Source organism: Rattus norvegicus, chromosome 16 (genome assembly GCF_036323735.1).
Source record: "Rattus norvegicus strain BN/NHsdMcwi chromosome 16, GRCr8, whole genome shotgun sequence".
In the NCBI taxonomy this organism is placed as follows: domain Eukaryota; kingdom Metazoa; phylum Chordata; class Mammalia; order Rodentia; family Muridae; genus Rattus; species Rattus norvegicus.
In genome coordinates this window covers 43,684,276-43,706,713 of record NC_086034.1, presented here as the reverse complement: position 1 = coordinate 43,706,713, position 22,438 = coordinate 43,684,276, and the positions used below count along the sequence as shown (strand labels likewise).

At 36.6% G+C, this 22,438-nt stretch overlaps 1 protein-coding gene across 2 annotated transcripts in view; it reads left to right on the top strand.

Moving 5' to 3' along the window:
* The first annotated feature begins 252 nt into the window (after positions 1-252).
* Gpm6a (glycoprotein m6a) overlaps positions 253-22,438 on the top strand; it is a 332,077-nt gene continuing 309,891 nt past the window's right edge. Inside the window, exon 1 of one of the 2 annotated variants that reach the window (NM_001394533.1) lies at positions 253-378. In NM_001394533.1, the coding sequence (NP_001381462.1) occupies positions 375-378 (4 nt within the window). In that variant the 5' untranslated portion in view covers positions 253-374. The remainder of the gene's footprint in view (positions 379-22,438) is intronic. The other variant, XM_063275414.1, reaches the window with a different exon arrangement.

Here is a 22,438-nt window from a genome sequence, read left to right as displayed (position 1 = left end):
GGTTAATGCTTGGACTCCCGGGGTGCTTCAAGAACACCTGGGGGGCAATGTATTTAGAAGGGAGCTATTTGCATGTGACTCTTCAGAAACTTCTGAAAGGGGTCAAGGTGCAGGCGTGTCTGGGAGCTAGGCAACTGTGAGGCTAAGGGAACTGGTCTCAATCAGTAGAAGCAGGTGGAGAGAGGGCGGGGTCTGCGGGAGGCCGGGGATTTTGCTGGGACCCATCGGGCTGTCTCTGCTGGGAGGGGCCAGGCTGTCAGTGGCTGGGGCACAGGGACCCTGAGCGCAGCTTGGACAAGCGGACTGCACGCAGCGCCTGCCTGGTCTTTCACACTTCTCTGGGGACCTCAGGAAAGGAAGGAAGACTTTTGGATATGGGTGAGTGCAGCGGCTTCCCACAGATCCGCAGCGGCAGGAAGCAGGTGTTACTGAAAGTGACTGTGAACCACTGATTGCGCGCATCTCCCCGGGGCCCTTCCACCCACTCCAGCGCTTTGCTCCTGCGGGTGCCTCTGGATTTACTCTGGGAAGGGGGAGGGAGGGGAGAGTTCGCACCTAAGGCATAAAGGTGGTTACGTTGCCTGAGACTTTGGTGTACCTTGCTCTGGACAGTATTTGAGGAATTTTTAAAAAGAGAAAGACTAGAAATAGCAAGCGGATTCTAAGGAGGAGCAACACTATGGCATATTTGATGAGGGCTTTGTGGTGCAAGTTGAAGCGAGTCATGCATGAGAAATGAAAACTTATAAAACTTTCGGCTCCTAACTCATTTGAGTGCAGAAAGACATTGCGGAAGGGCGAGATTTGGGGACAGTTCCTAGTCCCTGTGTAAACTGAACGCTCATTTGCACAGAGATTTTGAAGTTGAGGGTGAAAGCTTTACTTTTCCTTGGAAGAGTCTTGATAAATAAAAGGACGCCCTGAGTGTCTCAGGTCACCTCATGGTAACTCTTGGAGCAGTTCAGCTTCGTTGTTTCAGTTTCTTTGGAGTTCTAAGACTCAGTTTGGCACATTCCCAGGAATTTTGTGGGGTGCAATGGAGGGGTGGAAGGTTGGTCCGTTCCGGAGATACAAATCCAGCATCAGAAGGAAATGGTTTAGGGTGAGAAAAGTTCTTAAAACAGTGGAGAAGTAACCCACTATATGGGGACTTGGTTAAGTTTCTTCAGTTTATGCATAAAGAGCTGCATTTCCACGGTTACTGATTGGCGATCTACCAGCAGTGGGGGATTTACTATGCAAACGCCAGTGGACTCACTGTTTCCGGTCCAAGTCCATTAGTCGCCCCTCCCCCGCTGTTCCCTTGTCCTTTGTTGTAAGTGATTTCACCCAGAGCAAAGGAGCCCTTTGGGCTGACATGCCCCGGTAGAAATTCCTAAATTCCCACAGGCTTAGTGTTAGGGGATGCTCTGACTACTAAGCAGTGGGGTTTATACACACTGGCCAACTTGATAGAAAAGAAAACAGAGAAGGCGAGGAACATTTTTGTCTATGAATGTTAACTGTGATCAAGACGTTAATAGTCTCTTCGTGCTCGACCCTGCAAGAGTCTTAGAAAGACTCATAGTTTAAATCCTTTCAATTAAAAGTGCTGGAAATGATCTTCAGAATGGTGTCTAAATGGAAGATTTTTTTAAAATGGAAATAATACTTTCAGGTTATAAAAGTAAAACAAACCACTTCCACACTGTTAAAGAAAGTGGGCTTTGAAAGATACCAGAAAGGGGGCTCTCTCTTAAAAAATGAAAAGCCAAAATATAATTGATTTGATGTAAACATATAATTGATTCTATTAAAAACATTAAGATGCTAGTATTTGGAAAATATGACATTATTTACCCTGATCAACTTAAGCTTGAATTGGCTGGCTATCAAATGTTAAGTATTCCCATCTCAAAGTTAATTATTTCTCTAGTTTGTATTTCCAAACCATAAAGAAAATGATTGACTCTGAATTTTACTTTAATTTTCATGGATAGATCACTAACCCAAAGTGCTGTGGGACAAGGTTGGAGTTAGCACCCGCATTTCTTGAGTAATGTGGCGTTTAACCTTAATTCTTAAAACTACTGTTTCACCAGGAATGGATTACATGTTTCTCCTCTATTTGAAGTCATTTAAAACTCCAATAGGTGTCATTTCCCTACTGAGGAACAGGAAGTAGAGGAGTAAATGGAGAAACCACAGGCTACGAACAACAAAACAAAACCATGAAATCAATCAACTGGTATACAAACAAGAGAGAGTGAGAATCTATAGACAAGACTTGGGATACAATTTAAGAGGAATGATTCACAGAAAAGTTAGAAGAGTCAATGAGGGAAGGGAGGAAAAAACACAGAAACTAGAATAGAAAGAGAAACTAGATAGAAACCATCTTTTTATTGAAGTTATATTTCTCCTCTTTCTTTTTTACTTGTAAAAAAAAAATCAGAATTTCACTTTTAATACCTTTCCTTTTATTCACAGGAGATAAGTTATTGTCAGTGATTTAGAAATAGAGGCTAGGTTGCTGGGATAGCAGAGAAAACAGTACAGGAAAATTTTGCACTGTCCCAGTAGATTGTATCCTTCTTTTTCTGATGTCATAATTGAAAGTTAAACCAGGAGGTGGTGCCACATCCTTCTAATCCCAGCACTCAGGAGGCAGAACCAGGCAGATCTCTGAATTCCAAGCCAGCCTGGACTATGTAATGAGTTCCAGGATAGCCAGAGCTGCACAGAGAAATGTTGCCTCTCAGAAAACCAAAGAAAGCAGGAAAAAAATTAACTAAAGGAAATGGGGCTGTGAGGATGAATGTAATAACCACTGATTGTAGGAGAATTTCTTATTCTACCATGGTTGAAGGGTGAGAGTAATTGTCAATCAAATCATCTGAAAGGTTACAGAAAATAATTTATATTAAAAAATGCATGGCCAAGTATTTTCTGAGCATACTAATATTTTAGTGTCAAGGTTAACATTAACTACCATCCATATTTCTCCAAATGTGGAATTTTAGAGTCCAGTAGAGAGGTGGGGCAAGAATATTTAAAATCTTTTCCCTAAGCATGTTAGTCACTGCTCTACTTAAAGCTGGGTGAGTGTGTGCATATAAGAGATGGTAAACTTTGGTGGAAGATACACCTCCATAATTAATTGCTTACTTGAAAAGGACAATGCAAGCAACACTGGTTAGGGAGCAGGAAAGAAGGGATAGGTGGCATAAAGTAGGAAAAGGTACGAGTTATCCATTATGTATTAAAAGCCCTAAATTAGAAGCTTGAAATTCGATACCATAAAATTCAAAGATAGATCAAAAACCCAGACACTTTGAGAAGAGAGATAAAAACAGACTATATTTTTCTGCCATTCAAATAAAACTGGAGTTGGTTGAGGATATTTAAAATTGTTTAAAAATTTGGACTATGGGCTTCTAATTTTATTTCAGGACACAAGCAATATAGTGTAAACAACCATGAACAAGACATAAGTGGACCATGTTTGAAACAGGTCTGTCTTGTAAATCATTGAAGATCTTCTATCTTTGTTGAATTGGGGAACTATAAATTTATATAGCTCAGATTATTGTTCAGTAATAGCAAGAGGCAAAGCATGTCAATCTGATGAATTCAAATTATTTTCTTTTAAAAAAGTTTAGTGTAATTGTATGATTCTAGAGTCAATTCTAGACTTATAGTACTAATGTTTATGTTACATTTAACTTCCTGGTATATTATTTTTCCTAAAAGGTTATAATAATCTAATAACATTGTGAGCCAGATAAAGACAAATTAGTGACACATATGTCCTTTGCTGTAAATAAACTATTCTCTGAATGAATTTATTAAAACAATTTATTGATAACTCTCATGGCTCTATGTGCTGTCAGCACATCACTTCTTATGTGCAGTCTTGAATTGTTACTGTGTAATGTCACCTAGGTATTCAACTGTCCACAGGCTTCATCAAACTGATGATCTGAGATAGCTTACAAATAGCTGGCAGCTGACAGTGTCTGTTTATTTGGGTTCATCTGTGGCCATCTTTTGTGGTTTATTTTTTTGTTTTTGTTTTTTTCTGTTTGTTTTTTGTTTTTGGTTTATTTTTTCTTCTGGAAATAATGAAGGTTTCCAAGAAATGGCTTTCTAAAATGAGTGTTCTAAGATGCCCAGGGGCTGACCTAGCATCCAGGAAGTGTCCCAGGATATGAGTTCTGTTGCATTTTATTGACTACAAAGGTCGAAAACAGGGTGTTGAATTCAAGGATAGGAATTCAGGTCTATTAGCTTGATGAAGTACAGACTGGCCAACATAAGGAGAGTTGGAACTGGACAGAGCTGACTAATCCATCTCATTCTTAAGGCAAATGCCTTATAAATGTATTCATACTACACTTACAACCAGATACTATGTAAAATTCTTTGAAACGCAAATTGCAAGTGACTATCTTTACTTAGAAATGTGAAGCTATCTAGTCAGCCACATCGATATTTCACAGCAAAGTACTGAGTGTGGACATTGATACTTGGGTGGAAATACGGTGATTAAATCCTCAGAATAAACTCTACTCCAAATGGTGATAAAAAAATCAGCTAGTCTTTCTTATTTTCACATAAATGTGAAAACCTAAGTGTATTATAAATTAATATTTTATTTATAATGTACTTAGAACTATTGCATTTATTTATATGTAACTATTGTACATTTATAATGTACATAGAACTATTGATGCTATTGCATCAAATGCAGAAAATTCGAGTATACTATTGTAATTGGTATACTTAATTATACTTCTCATTGAAAAGGTACACTTAACTATGTCAAATTCTACCTGATAAAACTTCATGTAAATCTTTGTGATACTTTTAATGGTCACAACTGTTGTTGCAAAAATATAAAAATAAAAGTATAAGTCTTTTCCCCTGCTAGGCCCATGCCGCAGTGCCCAGATGTCTGCTAGATATCTTGGTGGACACTCATCTCAGCCGCACACTTTCCTACACTCAAACCGTCACATAAAAGAACACACAACACAATAATCTTAGATCCAATTGGTAAGATATAATTGCCCACTTAAACATACAAAGCCCGTACTATCCATCCCTTGAGAACATTAATAACAACCTGTAAATACACAGAGCAGAATCTTAACATCACCTGCCATCTTGTCCAGCCCCTCTCCTCAGTCCTGTCTCTTCCTCTCTCCCGTAGTCTCCTCCTCTTCCTTCAAACTTCTCTCCCGCCCATCGTTCCTTCTCCTCCAATGACAGGCCTCCTTCTATCCTGTACCTGCCTCACCTGTGACATCATCCTACACACAATGGTTGAAAATAAAAAGTTGTCTAGGATAATGACTGAAAAACAAAGAAAACCTATTTTAAAGGACAGGTTCAAGTTCAAAGACAGGATTCATTTCAGCTTCGAAGCTTAGAGATCCTAAACCATTAGATTCTTGCTATGTCTGAACTTGTTTTATTTGAGGTCTTTCTATTAACAACTGTTAAAAAGAAATAGAAAGTAAGACTAGATCATATGAAGCTGTATGTATTTACTATATATAAGTAAGTAAAGTGAGTAAGTAAAATAAGCATGTAAACCTTCACCTCAAGGAATCAAAACCTTGGTTTTTTACATACATGCTCATGAGTGGTCTCACACACATGCACAGATGCAATGAATCTTGTGATAAGCAATTTAAGAAAATTATTGTTTAGTTTATGATATTCACTTACTACTTATTCTAGGAGATATACTTAAACACTACTATAAAAATATTAAGTAATCCTTGCTATTTCCACATGTCTTTTTGTTCCAGAATCTTTAACTTTATTAAAATAGCAGAGAGTCTATTAAAGAGACTCCTGAGATTCACATTCAGAATGCTTGGTCTTCAGGCTTCTACCTACATTTTTCCTGTTCAGTTCAATTAATTTTGGGTCAAGAAGTGTGGGTCTGTGTTGAAAATAAAATGTCGAGAATGCTTCTCTTTTTCATCAAGCTGATTATGCTACTCATTACAACTTTTAATTATTTTCTTGCATCAAATATATTAATTCATAATCATCACCACTTAACCTTCATTACCAAGAATTGGATTTGAAGATATTCACATTTCCAGCTTATCACCCTATAACTGGACAAGTGAAATACTGTTTTAGCTTTTGTCCTTTAGTTGCTTATAGGAAACCTCATATGATATTTTCCCTTTAGAGTTTGCTGAACTTTTCTCCCTTAAAATTACTCATGACTTCCAGATTCAAGACTTCAGATGTTGTTTATAACCAAAAACAATGTGTATATATGTGTGTGTTTTATATGTATATAAATATACATATATATGTGAATATATGCATATATTGTTTTTGTTTATAAACAACACCTGAACCTTTGAGTCTGAAAGTTATGTTTTGTCAAATATATATGATATATCATATATATATCATATGTATCATATATGTCATACATATGTAACACTTAACAGTTCGTTCTTCTGTCTATTTGAGCCCTACTCCTTCAACATCAGTATGATCAGAATTTAAACCACCCACTAAGGTCTAACTATCTCTTTCTACTCTCTCATCTTACTTTTCTCCCCCTGACATACTGAAAGGGAGATTTGAGCATTAAATGCATTCATATTGCTAGGAGAATGTGGCCAAACCATGACTATATTACACATACATTTAAAATTTAAGTCAACATTATAGCCAAATAAAATATATCTCTGCCCATGTGTGGTGGTTCACAGCTTTTATCCCAGCAGTAGGAAGGCAGAGGAGGGTAGATCTGTGTGAGTTTGAGGCCAATCTGGTCTACTTGGAGTTACATGGTTACAGTGTTACATGATGAAGTCCTTTCTCAAAACAAGTAAATCCATCTCTTTTTCTATGAACCCTTAATGCCTGATCTATACATATCTTTTTACTTGTTAACAGTTACTTGTTAATATGTTTCTCTTCATTATTTGGTGCCATGTCTGGATTCTGGGAGTAGCATTTTCCAGATAACTGGCCAACATATCAAATTCCTGAATTTTAAGGTATTTATTTTACATCCTGTACCTCCTTTACTGACATACACAGTAAATGAAGTAAAGCACTGATTGTTGGGGGATATAAAACATTAAGTCTTTATGGTGGTAAGAGAAGGAACAGATGGTAAAGGACTGGGTATGTCTGTCCAGAACAGGAGAAGGGTATGACTCGGTCAAACCAGACAAAGACCCTTGCCAAGTGATAAACAACAGAGCAAAATTGAAGGACCTACTTATAAAAAGCATCAGAGTAAAGTAATTCAAGAAGTCAAAGAAGAAAAACATTTGGAATGAGTGACCTACAATATTCCAGAACCCAGAGCGATCAAAAATGGTTCTTTAAGAACTTTTTCAACATTATTGAAAATAGATTTTTTTTCATGTTCTGTACCTAATTAGAGATTTTTCTCCTTCTATTTCTCCCAGCTTCTCCCAACCTTCCCTCCTATCTGGATCCACAACCTTTCTGTTTCTTCTTACAAAACAGTCTTCTAAGGGATAATAAAGTAAAATGAAGATGATATAATATAACAACATAAAGTGAAACCTAACATATTAGAATAAGACAAAACAGACAGAAGGAAAAAAGCACCCCAAAGTCACAAGAAACATAACACAGAGGCCCACTCATTTGCATGCTCAAGAATTCCATAAAAACATTAAAATGAAGCCATAATATAGATCCGACTATAAGATAAAAACAGAAAGAGAAAAAATTTAAAAATATAAATAAAATAAAAATAAGACAAAATTTTAAAAAAAGCCCTTAACAAAACATTATTAAGACAGGAAATCTCTTAAGGTATCATTGAGTTTATTTTCTGTTGGCCATCCACTCTTGAACATGCAATCTATCCTTAAGAGTAGTTTGTGTCACCAGTGTGGTTTCCATCTTGTGATGTGGATCTTGAGTTAAATCAGGTATTTGTTGGTTTCCCCCCAAGAGTCAATCCATCATTGCACCAGCACATCTTTCAGCCAGGACACTGTTGTAGATCAAGGGGCTTGCCACTGGGTTGGTGTTTCTCTTTCTTATTTGGTATCACACAGAATTTTTTTCCCCGAACCAAAGATGCTAACAAGCATTGGGTGCAGGCACTATGTAGGCACCAGCTAATCTCTTCCATTTTTAATGAGTTCTATCGACATTATGTTCTATAGTCGCGTCTTTCCATCAGTTTGTGGAGAGCAATATCAAATCTTGGCAGCAACCTGGTTTATTTGGGGATTCCCATGAGATCCCTTTGGCCAATTAGAGGTAACACACTTCTGGGACTAGAAATTTCATTTGATGGCAAATGATAGCCAACTTAGGATCTTTCCCCCTTATTTGCTATTTCATTTATATCACCTTCTTATATGTATATATTTTAGAAAGTTTCTACTGTATTACATTTTTATATGACCTCTTAAATAACCCTTACTTTTAGTTTTGTTGTTTTGTTTTGTTTTGATTTGCTCCAAGATGGTGTCTCACTATGTAGTTGTGGGTGTCCTGGAGCTGACTATGTATACTAATCTGGGCTTAAATCCACAGTGATCTACCTTCTGGTATTAACAGTGGGTACCATGTGCCAGGCTCTTTAAATCTAGTTTTGAAAGTAAACATAAATTACTTATAAAAGTGTTTGATGGCATCTAAGGACTTCCTAAATGCACTAATAACACCCATTTCAGTGACTGTATTAAGTTTATTATTCTTACATTTTTATTTAGAGTTAACATGCATTAATAAGCAATAATAAGTAGAAGGGTTATATAATGTAAAATCAAGCTAGTAAGTGAATCAAAAGCAATGAAACACATTATGGTTACACCCTCATCAGAGCAATGTCAGGAGGTGACCATGGGTATTTCCTGTCTCTGATAATGCTGATATATGCTACTGTGACTCACACTTGTAAATCCAGGACTTACATTCTTTATTGCTACCTTAAACTTCTCTTATCCTTATCAAGTGAGGATGAAATAAAAACAAAGCTGAAAATAACAGAGCATCAAACATAATAGTCTCAGGAGGTAATGGAGGCATCAGTAGTTTATGCAAGCAATGTTAATTTTAATTCATTACTAATTTTTGTATAGTAATAATACCTTATTATTTATTAATACAGGATATAGGAAGTTGATATTTTTACTTTTATTTAAAAGAATTTTTTATTGAGTGTATGAAATATGTGTCTAGAGGGTACACATGCTAAGGTGTATGTATGGAGGGCAGAATACAACTTTATGGGTTCAGTTCTCCCATTTCACCTTTATATATGGATTCTGGCTATTATCAAATTCAAGTCTTCAGGTTTGAACAGCTATGTCTTTATGTAGTGAGCCATTTCAGTAGCCCTCTTGATATTTTAGTGAGTACATTTGTATTTTAATACCAAAAGCTTTTGATGCATGTTGCTATTTATATGTAGGGCATTTTATTTGGTTTACATTTATATTTGGGATCTCAATATAGTACCTTTGTCCTAAGGTAATTATAAATGCTACAGGAATCAATTTGCAATTTAAGAAATGATGTTTTCACCACTGGTAATACTCTCTGCTGGTAAAGTACTAATGTGATCAAACCCCAATGTTTAGTCCTGAGCAAAGATATTTTGTTATTAGTTAAATATCAAAGTCCAGAGAACTTACTACTACCATATAAAATAAAAGTCTCTGTTGACTTCTTCCTTTGTGGCATAATATTTTGACTTTGTTTTTCTTTCTAATGTAGAAAATAATAATTTCAAAAGTGGTAAAGTGGATTCATTTTTGAAGGTATTATTTTATTTAGCAGATAAATAAAATTTAAAAAATAAATTCAAATAAACCTACTTTATACTCCAGTCTCCTTTTGAAAAAACAACAACACTGGACTCTTGGGGAGTTCCTTGCATTCCTTTTTTATGGCCCTATAATAAATGTTACAGAAAATGAATAATTACATACTGGATATGCATAGCATGTATGACCTGGTTATCCATTACTACCATCCTTCTAACATTATTCTCTTCTACATTAAGATCTAAAAAGCAGGAAATTATTTTGTTCATCAATTCTATGCCAGAAAGCAACTTCAATGTGAAGTCTCTGGAGAGAAAATAACAGAACGTTGTACCTCATTAACATTGTACCAAATGTTGTCTTAAGTTATCCATGTGACATAGAAATCACTGGGGAAAATTAACTTTAATTTCATTCATTTAATATTTTCTTAATTTACATCTATTTACCCAATACAATAAATAAATCCTAACTCAAATAATCTGAGACATAAAGTAACACACTCACTGTGAAAAGTAAAAACTTAATCAAATCAATCTCAATTCGCAGGTCTCATTATGAGTTTAATATTGTATATGAGGCTACCAGCTATTCCATGTAGATTATTATTCCTCCCAGTAAAAGTAACCTTTTGAATTTATTTTAGTGTTAATTTGACTGAAAGGGGAACAGGCACCTCTAAGAGTGAACCACATGCTCACTTTGGTGGTGACTACAGTGACATAAGGAAAACCATAGAGTTAGAATAATTTCCATCACTAAAGCACACCTGTTTACTGCGATTAAAAAATGTACACTCAGGGACCCACATGATTATTCTGAAGATTATCTGTAGAGATAGCAATTAATATAATAGTTTATTAAAAACCCTGGCTAAGAGTGGAATAGATCTGTAGAAGTTATAGTCATAACAAGGTTTATGAAAGAGTGCTTTGAAGCAGAACAGGGTGGCTTGGGAGTCAGGAGATAAGGCCAGTGATGAGAAACCCATCAACAGCAGCAAAACAGCCTTGACTCTGGGGTGCCCATGCACTGTGACACATCTGAATTCGCTTTCACTCCAGCTTTTACTCAAAAAAAGTACTGATTTCTCTACTAAAATTTTCATCCTCTAGAAAGGTATGTGGTACCACACCCTAGCCTGCATTTTAAAAACAAAGCAAAAAGTACGTTGTCAGTGAGCCGAGATGAAGTTCAGCTAATCAACCATCTCTTATCCTTCCTGTTCCCCTGCCCTGTGACTCCAAATCTAGACCTTCCCTTGTCTTCTCAGCTACCGTACCAGACCTACTGCAACCAGTTCAGAGTTTTTGTCTTACACAGATTATATGGCCAACCCACAGCTTTTAAAAATAATATCCTTGTTTAAAAAATGTTTCTTTTATTGGATTTTTTAAATTTACATTTCAAATGTTATCTCCTTTTCCTGTTACCACTCTAGAAACCCACTATCCTATCTCCCCTCCCCCTGCTTCTATGAGGGTGCTCCTCCACCTACCCACTCACTCCCTTCTACTCCCTGCCCTGACATTCCCCTACAAGAGTATCCTCTATTTTTAAACTTACTATAGAACATACTGAGTTTCGTTCTAGCATTATAAACATATCTTTTGCATCTTTTTCTTGTTTCTCCCCTTCTACACCAGTCTCTTCTTCCTTCTCCCCTCTCTTGGCTTCTCCTTGCTTCTCAACTTCAATTACCTCCTGCTTTCCTGATCAGGCAATGTTAGCAATGCTGGGAGAGATAGCTATCCCATCAGACTTGATTACAAATGTAATAACAAAACAGATATTAGAAGTTATGAGAGTACAAAAATATTTTTATGGGTAAAATAAAACAGTTGGCATTTCAGTGACAACCTGGAAGAAGACACCAAGTATAAGTACAAATTGAAAATAGTCACACTTCTGGAAATTTCCAGTTAATTCAACTCTATGTCACATCCCTGCAATTAAATAGAAGAACGATTTTGGAATACTCCTTGTTGGTCCAATTGTTTAAATTTGCTATATCCATCTGTTTGTAAATCTTCCATGACTTCCTGTCATCATACATGGTCCTCCAGTGAGGAGATATCAGATGATGGTCTTTATAGAAGACTCATTTATGAAGAAGGTGCTCCCAGATTGAATATGTATATAGAACTCCCAATCAAGTTTTAAAGTCTATCTGGATCACTACCATGATCCAATCAGAAATTTAAAACATCTGATCTAGAGATATGAAGACTTTAATTTTAAATTAAAAACTTTTTCCTGTTTAATTAAGTATAATTTAATAGAATGTTATAATGAACAAAATAGGTTTAAAGATCTGAAATTTAAACGTTTCAGTTGTATATAAATATGGATACCAAGTCAGCAGATTGTTCATTATTGAGTATTGTGAGAAGTTCATTCTTTTGCATTCTGCTTAATAGTTCAACACACGTGTGATTGACTTAAAAGGAAGGGAAGAGAGATTCCTTTGTTTATAACTTACAGTTTATAGTCTTACCATTAAGTCTCTAGAATTTGGGACCTTTTTCCTTTCACTTTTGTTTTTCTATTTTCTCTGTCCTGTTTGTTGTTGTTGGTTTTGGATTTTTGCTTTTTATATTTTTGCTTTTATAATTCAAATAATGCATGCTTGAAGAAGGCTAGAGCCCTTGGGTTGCAACTTTCCTTCATTCCTCTCTTATATTCCGTGTTAGGATGTTAGGGTCTCATTCAAAACAGCAAATCAAAACAAAGCAGAGCATATAATTAGAATCTTGTCTTCTGCATAGGTAATTAAAAAACTAATTGAGTATTGGTAACTATGCCCTTTTTACTTTTTCCTAGCTCCTTTCTCAGTTAATATGTACAGACGAATATAATAGTATGTACAGATGAAATTCAAATGCAGTTATGTACAGAGTCTTTCTCACCACCAGGAAGCAGGACTTTTCTGTGTGATCTTCCATTTACTGCAAGAACTACAGAATTGAAGTACAAGTGCCTTTTGTTTTCCTCAAGTTGAGTCCTTCTGTTTTCTTTGTCACTGATTTTCATCCTTTTTCCTGCTGGCTGTAGCTCACTGTTTATTTATTGGCTGTTTAGTATGGAGAAACATCCAGTCTTTCAACACTGACAACAAATCCTAGTAATGAGCTTGCCCATCACGCTACACTGGCTATCATCTTTGCCTGTTAGGCTCTTGGCTGGTTTTTTGCTGTATTCGACCTCTCCTCAAAGTTTGAGAATTCTGACTGTGGGTTGTTATTTTCCAATTCTTATTAACACTTGCCAAACCTTTTGTCATGCATTTTTATACTCATGACAGCTTCTAGGTCAATTTTTAGTTTTGATCACTGAGTCTTTAGAAGGAAAGCTAAGGAACTGACTAGCCAGCTCCTTTTTAGTGCTGGCAATGGATAGTGATTAGCTGTGTGCTAGCTGTTGAAGTCATAGCAACAAGTCCTACTTACTATTATTTAGGCATCTCAATTAAGTTTCTTTGGTCTTAGGAAATATAACTACAATAAAGTTTCGTCTCCTGGAGAAAATGAGTATGTTCAAGAGAACAACTTCATAGAGTTAATTAAGAATTCTTTTTTTTTTTTTTTTTTTTTTTTGGAGCTGGGGACAGAACCCAGGGCCTTGCGCTTCCTAGGTAAGCACTCTACCACTGAGGTAAATCCCCAGCCCCAAGAATTCTTTTTTTAATGTTCATTTTTAACCTGGTAAGCTAGGAATTATTTGTACTCCTTCATTTTCTTTTTATTTCCAGGTTTTATAATAGGCTTTGATGGACTTAATCTTTTGATTTCAAACTGACTATTTGCCAAGTTTCTGATTTGGCAATTGCAGAGGCTACCAAGTATATGCATAAATAACCAGATGAAAAACACTAATATTGGAGAGAGAGGCAACGAGTACCAAATGGCATTTTCAACGAAGACTCAAAACAATTTTTAGTCAAAAAATTATTCTGGCAGAATATAGCTAAAGTTACTTTTAAAGAAACAGAGCTTTTCTAATACCTTTTATTTTTATTTTGAATTTTCAACAATATACCTGGATTAAACTAGACTATCTTGCTAAAAATGACAAATAATTGTAGTTCCTGCCTATAAAAGACTCTTTTATGTTATAAAGTCATGAAATTTATATATTCTTTTAAAGAGTAGTAGAGAAACAAAACTATATTGTCTTTCTATATTGAGGAATTAAACAGTATTTTATGTTGTCTAATTCATTATTTTCTTAGCTAATGAACAATTTAACCTTCCTTGGCAAGTGTGCTTCATATTGATCACACATTTTTTTCTGAATATGCATTTGTATTATGTATGTATATATGAAAAATTGTGTAAGTGTCTTTGAGTGCACATTCATATCAGCATGTATGAATGAGGATTGGAGCACTGTCCCAAGTGTCAGTTCCAACCTTTCCTTTTGTTTGAAACAAATGTTTTGGTGTTGTTGATAGTTGCATGCAACTACGTTAGCTTTGCCTACGGTACTCATAGGATTCTCCTGTGTCTAGCTCTCATTTCCCTGTAAAATTCTGGAATAAAAGGTATGTCCTACTGTGCCATGACTTCACCAGCCCTGGGTATCTGGCTAGATTTCCAGTACCAGATGGCTTCTTTCTTGTTGAACAGTGGATAGATAATAAGTACAGTTGAGGAGCTGTTGGTAACTGCCAACGTATGCATGCCACTATTGCAACATTAGTCATTGTGCTGGTCATTGTTGTGGTTTATAGACAACACAGCTGGATAGGACTGTTGGTTGCTTCCTTTCTTTGTATGCTTGCATGGTGCCTTCTGATACTATAAATGAGGTGTTTTTAAAGTGATTTTCAAGTCAGTTTCAGCTCCAGGACCTGTGTGCCCTATGTGTGATGGTGTCTTCATTAAAAATCTTAGGTAAATGTTTATAGTAGTTTTACTCATAGAAATTTAGAATTGGAAAACCATCCAATGGATACATCTCAGATATATGTTAAATGAAAATAGCCAGATGTCACTGATATTACCCCAGATATATGACATCCAGGAAAAGGCAACTTTGTAGCGAAAAGAATCATAATAAAAATTGCTGCTTTATGTTTTTAGTAGATTGAAATTTACTTTTAGAAAAATTTTCCATGTACACTTGTATGTCTTTAATCTTTCTTCCTTCTATTTTATTTCAGTTTCATCCATTGTATGAAATTTCTTAGCTATTAGACACAATAGAAGAAAGATTTTATAAACTACAGTTAAGTAGAATCATCTGTAATTCAATAAGTGAGATTTTGCACTAAGAATGGATTACTTTTGAAATGATAAAAAAACTAATTACCTTTTAGATGGTAAATACTAACAGGTGGAGAAAAATCCTTTGGTTAATGTACTGGCATTCTAATTGAGAAGGAAACAATGGAGCCTTACTCTTGAGACCTGATGTGCGTGGTATCTTTTCTAGTGGTCATTTCACTAGAGTTATGGTTATTGCTGGCTTAAATATTTTATGTGTCATTTTACTGAAGTATGAGAGTGTTATCATATTACTGCTTTTTATCTACTGGTGCAATAACTATTATATCCCACCCAACATATCCAATGATCATTTTAAGAACTTTAATTTAATTAGGGAGAACATTTGGATGTCTACTAGAATACTCTTGTTAGAGGAAACCAATCTTACATATATGAAAGATAATAATAGGACCTGTTTCAGACAGCAAAAGAGTTGTGTTTCTGGGGTGCAAGTACTATGTTTATAATATAAGCATTATGTTTGTAGCCACCTAAACTACCTAAATCCTCTCACCCAAGCCTTCATAGATGTTCAAAGCTGAGTAATTTTTATTATTTGTTGAAATAATACAATTAATTATAGCCAAGCGATAAACCACATAGCAGTATGTGCAACTAATATTGTTCTTGATGTTAATGGCACCAATACTACTATGATTCTTAGTTTTTATTATTTGTGCTTGATTTTGAATTAATGAAGATAAAGCTATTTATAATATATTAATGACAATTATTCACTTCCATTTTCAGCAGGATATATGAGGTAAAATTCATTGTCTTCTCTGTTTATTTCCCTCTGAATTTCTTTTGTAGTTCCAATTTTATTAGGGTGACATTAATAACTCTGTGCCTGCAGAAGTAGGGGTTTAATGGAATTGATATTTGCTTTTGATCATAGTTGTGAATTAGACTGCTAAACTTCAGAACAGAATAATTGACTCTGGTGACTGCTTATCCCACAGTATATAGAAAAGGAGTTTAAATAACCTCATTACAACGTTTTGATTAAATATTCAGCAGTATAATTTGATGACTACTTGAAAACAAATCTTTGCCTCCTTCGTAGAGAGTTGCTTCAAATAAATGCTCTTACATTAGTATTTTTCAGAGATCAGTACTAGAGTCCAATATGCAAGAAATATTAAGAATGTGTGAATATGACACAAGGGTAAGTATGTTTAGGGTATGCATGTAGGTATTTGCACATCCAGGAGGGATGAGCACATGTATGTTCATGAAGGACTGAGGTCAACATCCATTCTCTTGCTTGATTACCTGCATCATTCGTTTGGAAATAGGTTGTCTCAGTGAATTTGGGGCTCAGCTGGACAGGGCAGACCAGCAAACCGTGGAATTCTTTCTGTCTTCCCAATAATTACAGGCCTAACTCACTGATCCGGGCATTTATTGTGAGGTCAGATTCAGAGCCTCATGCTTGCATGACAAATACTGTACCTACTGACATATTTCCCCAATCTCTAGATTTTGGGTGTTTTGTAAGAGCTCAGTATTTAAAACGATTATGGAACCACGTTTGGGGACATCTGAGTTAGACTCTTGGGTCTTCTGTTGTATTATTCAGTGACTCAATATCAGTCCACTGCCTATATTTTCATGCTTTAGACCTTACAGTTTTCTCTTTTTTAAAAATGTTACTCGTTACTTTAAATTCTTACCACAGTTTTCCCTCTATCCTCTTTTTCTAGTGCTCCTTTCTCACTATCCCTCCCACTTATAGCCACCCCTCCTCCCTTCTCCTCAGAAAAGTGGAGGCCACCTATGGATATCAACCAGCCTTGTCTTATAAAATTCCATTTTAAGTTAGAGACTATGGTGATTGTAGAGAAAGGTTTATGGAGGCAAAATTGTGGAAGAATGAAGCTTTTGGTTAACAGCATTAACAAGCTTCAGAATTTTCAGACAATATATGAAAAAAAGGAGAGTAACAATGAATTCATAGGGGATCTTTTTGTTCAGCTCTGAAGTGACATGTCTACTGAGCACCAAAAGTTGTGAGCCAATTTTAATCCTAGGACAGACTCGTGTAAGGTCAAGAAAATTTGAAGATTTAATCTCATATACCCACTTGAGATTCTGAGACAAAGTTTAGAAGATAAACCCAGGGAAGTGTCTGAGCTACTAAGGAACATTTGTTGGTAATAGACCTTTTAACAATTTTAGGAATACAAAAATATATAAACAATTATTTTTTAATAAATGGTAGAAATTTTCACTAATAGGGCATACCAAAATCAATCTGGTAATTTCGAATAATGCCATAGTATGAAATCTACACTTTGACAAATTCTTAGATGTAAATTTTTTTTGAGGTTTCAACATTCAAACTGTTCTAAAATGTATTTCTTTGGACTTTTAATAGTAATTTACTAAAAATAAAATATTATTTAGCATTGCAATTGTATTTTAGTAAGTGTTTATAGAATAATCACCTTCAGAAATTTTTATATTTTCAAGAATCACATGGTTCCCAAGGTTTTAATTATGTAAATGCATGCTTGCTTATCTCCACATGTATTAAGGAATGTGGACTTTCATATGTTTTTTTTTTTTTTTTATTAACTTGAGTATTTCTTATATACATTTCAAGTGTTATTCCCTTTCCCGGTTTCCGGGCAAAATCCCCCTCCCCCCTCCCCTTCCTTATGGGTGTTCCCCTCCCAACCCTCCCCCCATTGCCGCCCTCCCCCCATAGTCTAGTTCACTGGGGGTTCAGTCTTAGCAGGACCCAGGGCTTCCCCTTCCACTGGTGCTCTTACTAGGATATTCATTGCTACCTATGGGGTCAGAGTCCAGGGTCAGTCCATATATAGTCTTTAGGTAGTGGCTTAGTCCCTGGAAGCTCTGGTTGCTTGACATTGTTGTACTTTTGGGGTCTCGAGCCCCTTCAAGCTCTTCCAGTTCTTTCTCTGATTCCTTCAACGGGGGACCTATTCTCAGTTCAGTGGTTTGCTGCTGGCATTCGCCTCTGTATTTGCTGTATTCTGGCTGTGTCTCTCAGGAGCGATCTACATCCGGCTCCTGTCTGCCTGCACTTCTTTGCTTCATCCATCTTGTCTAATTGGGTGGCTGTATATGTATGGGCCACATGTGGGGCAGGCTCTGATTGGGTGTTCCTTCAGTCTCTGTTTTAATCTTTGCCTCTCCCTTCCCTGCCAAGGGTATTCTTTTTCCTCATTTAAAGAAGGAGTGAAGCATTCACATTTTGATCATCCGTCTTGAGTTTCGTTTGTTCTAGGGATCTAGGGTAATTCAAGCATTTGGGCTAATAGCCACTTATCAATGAGTGCATACCATGTATGTCTTTCTGTGATTGTGTTAGCTCACTCAGGATGATATTTTCCAGTTCCAACCATTTGCCTACGAATTTCATAAACTCGTTGTTTTTTTTTTTTTTTTTTTTTTTTTTTTTTTTTTTTTTCAGAAATTGTGCTTTTTATTTTATTTTATTTTTTTTTTTTTATTAACTTGAGTATTTCTTATATACATTTCGAGTGTTATTCCCTTTCCCGGTTTCCGGGCAAACATCCCCCTCCCCCCTCCCCTTCCTTATGGGTGTTCCCCTCCCAACCCTCCCACCATTGCCGCCCTCCCCCCATAGACTAGTTCACTGGGGGTTCAGTCTTAGCAGGACCCAGGGCTTCCCCTTCCACTGGTGCTCTTACTAGGATATTCATTGCTACCTATGGGGTCAGAGTCCAGGGTCAGTCCATGTATAGTCTTTAGGTAGTGGCTTAGTCCCTGGAAGCTCTGGTTGCTTGGCATTGTTGTACTTTTGGGGTCTCGAGCCCCTTCAAGCTCTTCCAGTTCTTTCTCTGATTCCTTCAATAGGGGACCTATTCTCAGTTCAGTGGTTTGCTGCTGGCATTCGCCTCTGTATTTGCTGTATTCTGGCTGTGTCTCTCAGGAGCGATCTACATCCGGCTCCTGTCGGTCTGCACTTCTTTGCTTCATCCATCTAGTCCAATTGGGTGGCTGTATATGTATGGGCCAAATGTGGGACAGGCTCTGAATGGGTGTTCCTTCAGTCTCTGTTTTAATCTTTGCCTCTCCCTTCCCTGCCAAGGGTATTCTTTTTCCTCATTTAAAGAAGGAGTGAAGCATTCACATTTTGATCATCCGTCTTGAGTTTCGTTTGTTCTAGGGATCTAGGGTAATTCAAGCATTTGGGCTAATAGCCACTTATCAATGAGTGCATACCATGTATGTCTTTCTGTGATTGGGTTAGTTCACTCAGGATGATATTTTCCAGTTCCAACCATTTGCCTACGAATTTCATAAACTCGTTGTTTTTGATAGCTGAGTAGTATTCCATTGTGTAGATGTACCACATTTTCTGTATCCATTCCTCTGTTGAAGGGCATCTGGGTTCTTTCCATTTTCTGGCTATTATAAATAAGGCTGCGATGAACATAGTGGAGCACGTGTCTCTTTTATATGTTGAGGCATCTTTTGGGTATATGCCCAAGAGAGGTATAGCTGGATCCTCAGGCAGTTCAATGTCCAATTTTCTGAGGAACCTCCAGACTGATTTCCAGAATGGTTTTACCAGTCTGCAATCCCACCAACAATGGAGGAGTGTTCCTCTTTCTCCACATCCTCGCCAGCATCTGCTGTCACCTGAGTTTTTGATCTTAGCCATTCTCACTGGTGTGAGGTGAAATCTCAGGGTTGTTTTGATTTGCATTTCCCTTATGACTAAAGATGTTGAACATTTCTTTAGGTGTTTCTCAGCCATTCGGCATTCCTCAGCTGTGAATTCTTTGTTTAGCTCTGAACCCCATTTTTTAATAGGGTTATTTGTTTCCCTGCGGTCTAACTTCTTGAGTTCTTTGTATATTTTGGATATAAGGCCTCTATCTGTTGTAGGGTTGGTAAAGATCTTTTCCCAATCTGTTGGTTGCCGTTTTGTCCTAACCACAGTGTCCTTTGCCTTACAGAAGCTTTGCAGTTTTATGAGATCCCATTTGTCAATTCTTGATCTTAGAGCATAAGCCATTGGTGTTTTGTTCAGGAAATTTTTTCCAGTGCCCATGTGTTCCAGATGCTTCCCTAGTTTTTCTTCTATTAGTTTGAGTGTGTCTGGTTTGATGTGGAGGTCCTTGATCCACTTCGACTTAAGCTTTGTACAGGGTGATAAGCATGGATCGATCTGCATTCTTCTACATGTTGCCCTCCAGTTGAACCAGCACCATTTGCTGAAAATGCTATCTTTTTTCCATTGGATGGTTTTGGCTCCTTTGTCAAAAATCAAGTGACCATAGGTGTGTGGGTTCATTTCTGGGTCTTCAATTCTATTCCATTGGTCTATCTGTCTGTCTCTGTACCAATACCGTGCAGTTTTTATCACTATTGCTCTGTAATACTGCTTGAGTTCAGGGATAGTGATTCCCCCTGAAGTCCTTTTATTGTTGAGGATAGCTTTAGCTATCCTGGGTTTTTTGTTATTCCAGATGAGTTTGCAAATTGTTCTGTCTAACTCTTTGAAGAATTGGATTGGTATTTTGATGGGGATTGCATTGAATCTGTAGATTGCTTTTGGTAAAATGGCCATTTTTACTATATTAATCCTGCCAATCCATGAGCATGGGAGATCTTTCCATCTTCTGAGGTCTTCTTCAATTTCTTTCTTCAGTGTCTTGAAGTTCTTATTGTACAGATCTTTTACTTGCTTGGTTAAAGTCACACCGAGGTACTTTATATTATTTGGGTCTATTATGAAGGGTGTCGTTTCCCTAATTTCTTTCTCGGCTTGTTTCTCTTTTGTATAGAGGAAGGCAACTGATTTATTTGAGTTAATTTTATACCCAGCCACTTTGCTGAAGTTGTTTATCAGCTTTAGTAGTTCTCTGGTGGAACTTTTGGGATCACTTAAATATATTATCATATCATCTGCAAATAGTGATATTTTGACCTCTTCTTTTCCGATCTGTATCCCTTTGATCTCCTTTTGTTGTCTGATTGCTCTGGCTAGAACTTCAAGAACTATATTGAATAAGTAGGGAGAGAGTGGGCAGCCTTGTCTAGTCCCTGATTTTAGTGGGATTGCTTCAAGTTTCTCTCCATTTAGTTTAATGTTAGCAACTGGTTTCCTGTATATGGCTTTTACTATGTTTAGGTATGGGCCTTGAATTCCTATTCTTTCCAGGACTTTTATCATGAAGGGGTGTTGAATTTTGTCAAATGCTTTCTCAGCATCTAATGAAATGATCATGTGGTTCTGTTCTTTCAGTTTGTTTATATAATGGATCACGTTGATGGTTTTCCGTATATTAAACCATCCCTGCATGCCTGGGATGAAGCCTACTTGATCATGGTGGATGATTGTTTTGATGTGCTCTTGAATTCGGTTTGCCAGAATTTTATTGAGTATTTTTGCGTCGATATTCATAAGGGAAATTGGTCTGAAGTTCTCTTTCTTTGTTGTGTCTTTGTGTGGTTTAGGTATAAGAGTAATTGTAGATTCGTAGAAGGAATTCGGTAGGTCTCCATCTGTTTCAATTTTGTGGAATAGTTTGGATAATATTGGTATGAGGTCTTCTATGAAGGTTTGATAGAATTCTGCACTAAACCCATCTGGACCTGGGCTCTTTTTGGTTGGGAGACCTTTAATGACTGCTTCTATTTCCTTAGGAGTTATGGGGTTGTTTAACTGGTTTATCTGTTCCTGATTTAACTTTGATACCTGGTATCTGTCTAGGAAATTGTCCATTTCCTGAAGATTTTCAAATTTTGTTGAATATAGGTTTTTATAGTAAGATCTGATGATTTTTTGAATTTCCTCTGAATCTGTAGTTATGTCTCCCTTTTCATTTCTGATTTTGTTAATTTGGACGCACTCTCTGTGTCCTCTCGTTAGTCTGGCTAAGGGTTTATCTATCTTGTTGATTTTCTCAAAGAACCAACTTTTGGTCCTGTTGATTCTTTCTATGGTCCTTTTTGTTTCTACTTGGTTGATTTCAGCTCTGAGTTTGATTATTTCCTGCCTTCTACTCCTCCTGGGTGTATTTGCTTCTTTTTGTTCTAGAGCTTTTAGGTGTGCTGTCAAGCTGCTGACATATGCTCTTTCCTGTTTCTTTCTGCAGGCACTCAGCGCTATGAGTTTTCCTCTTAGCACAGCTTTCATTGTGTCCCATAAGTTTGAGTATGTTGTATCTTCATTTTCATTAAATTCTAAAAAGTTTTTAATTTCTTTCTTTATTTCTTCCTTGACCAGGTTATCATTGAGTAGAGCATTGTTCAATTTCCACGTATATGTGGGCATTCTTCCCTTATTGTTATTGAAGACCAGTTTTAGGCCGTGGTGGTCCGATAGCACGCATGGGATTATTTCTATCTTTCTGTACCTGTTGAGGCCCGTTT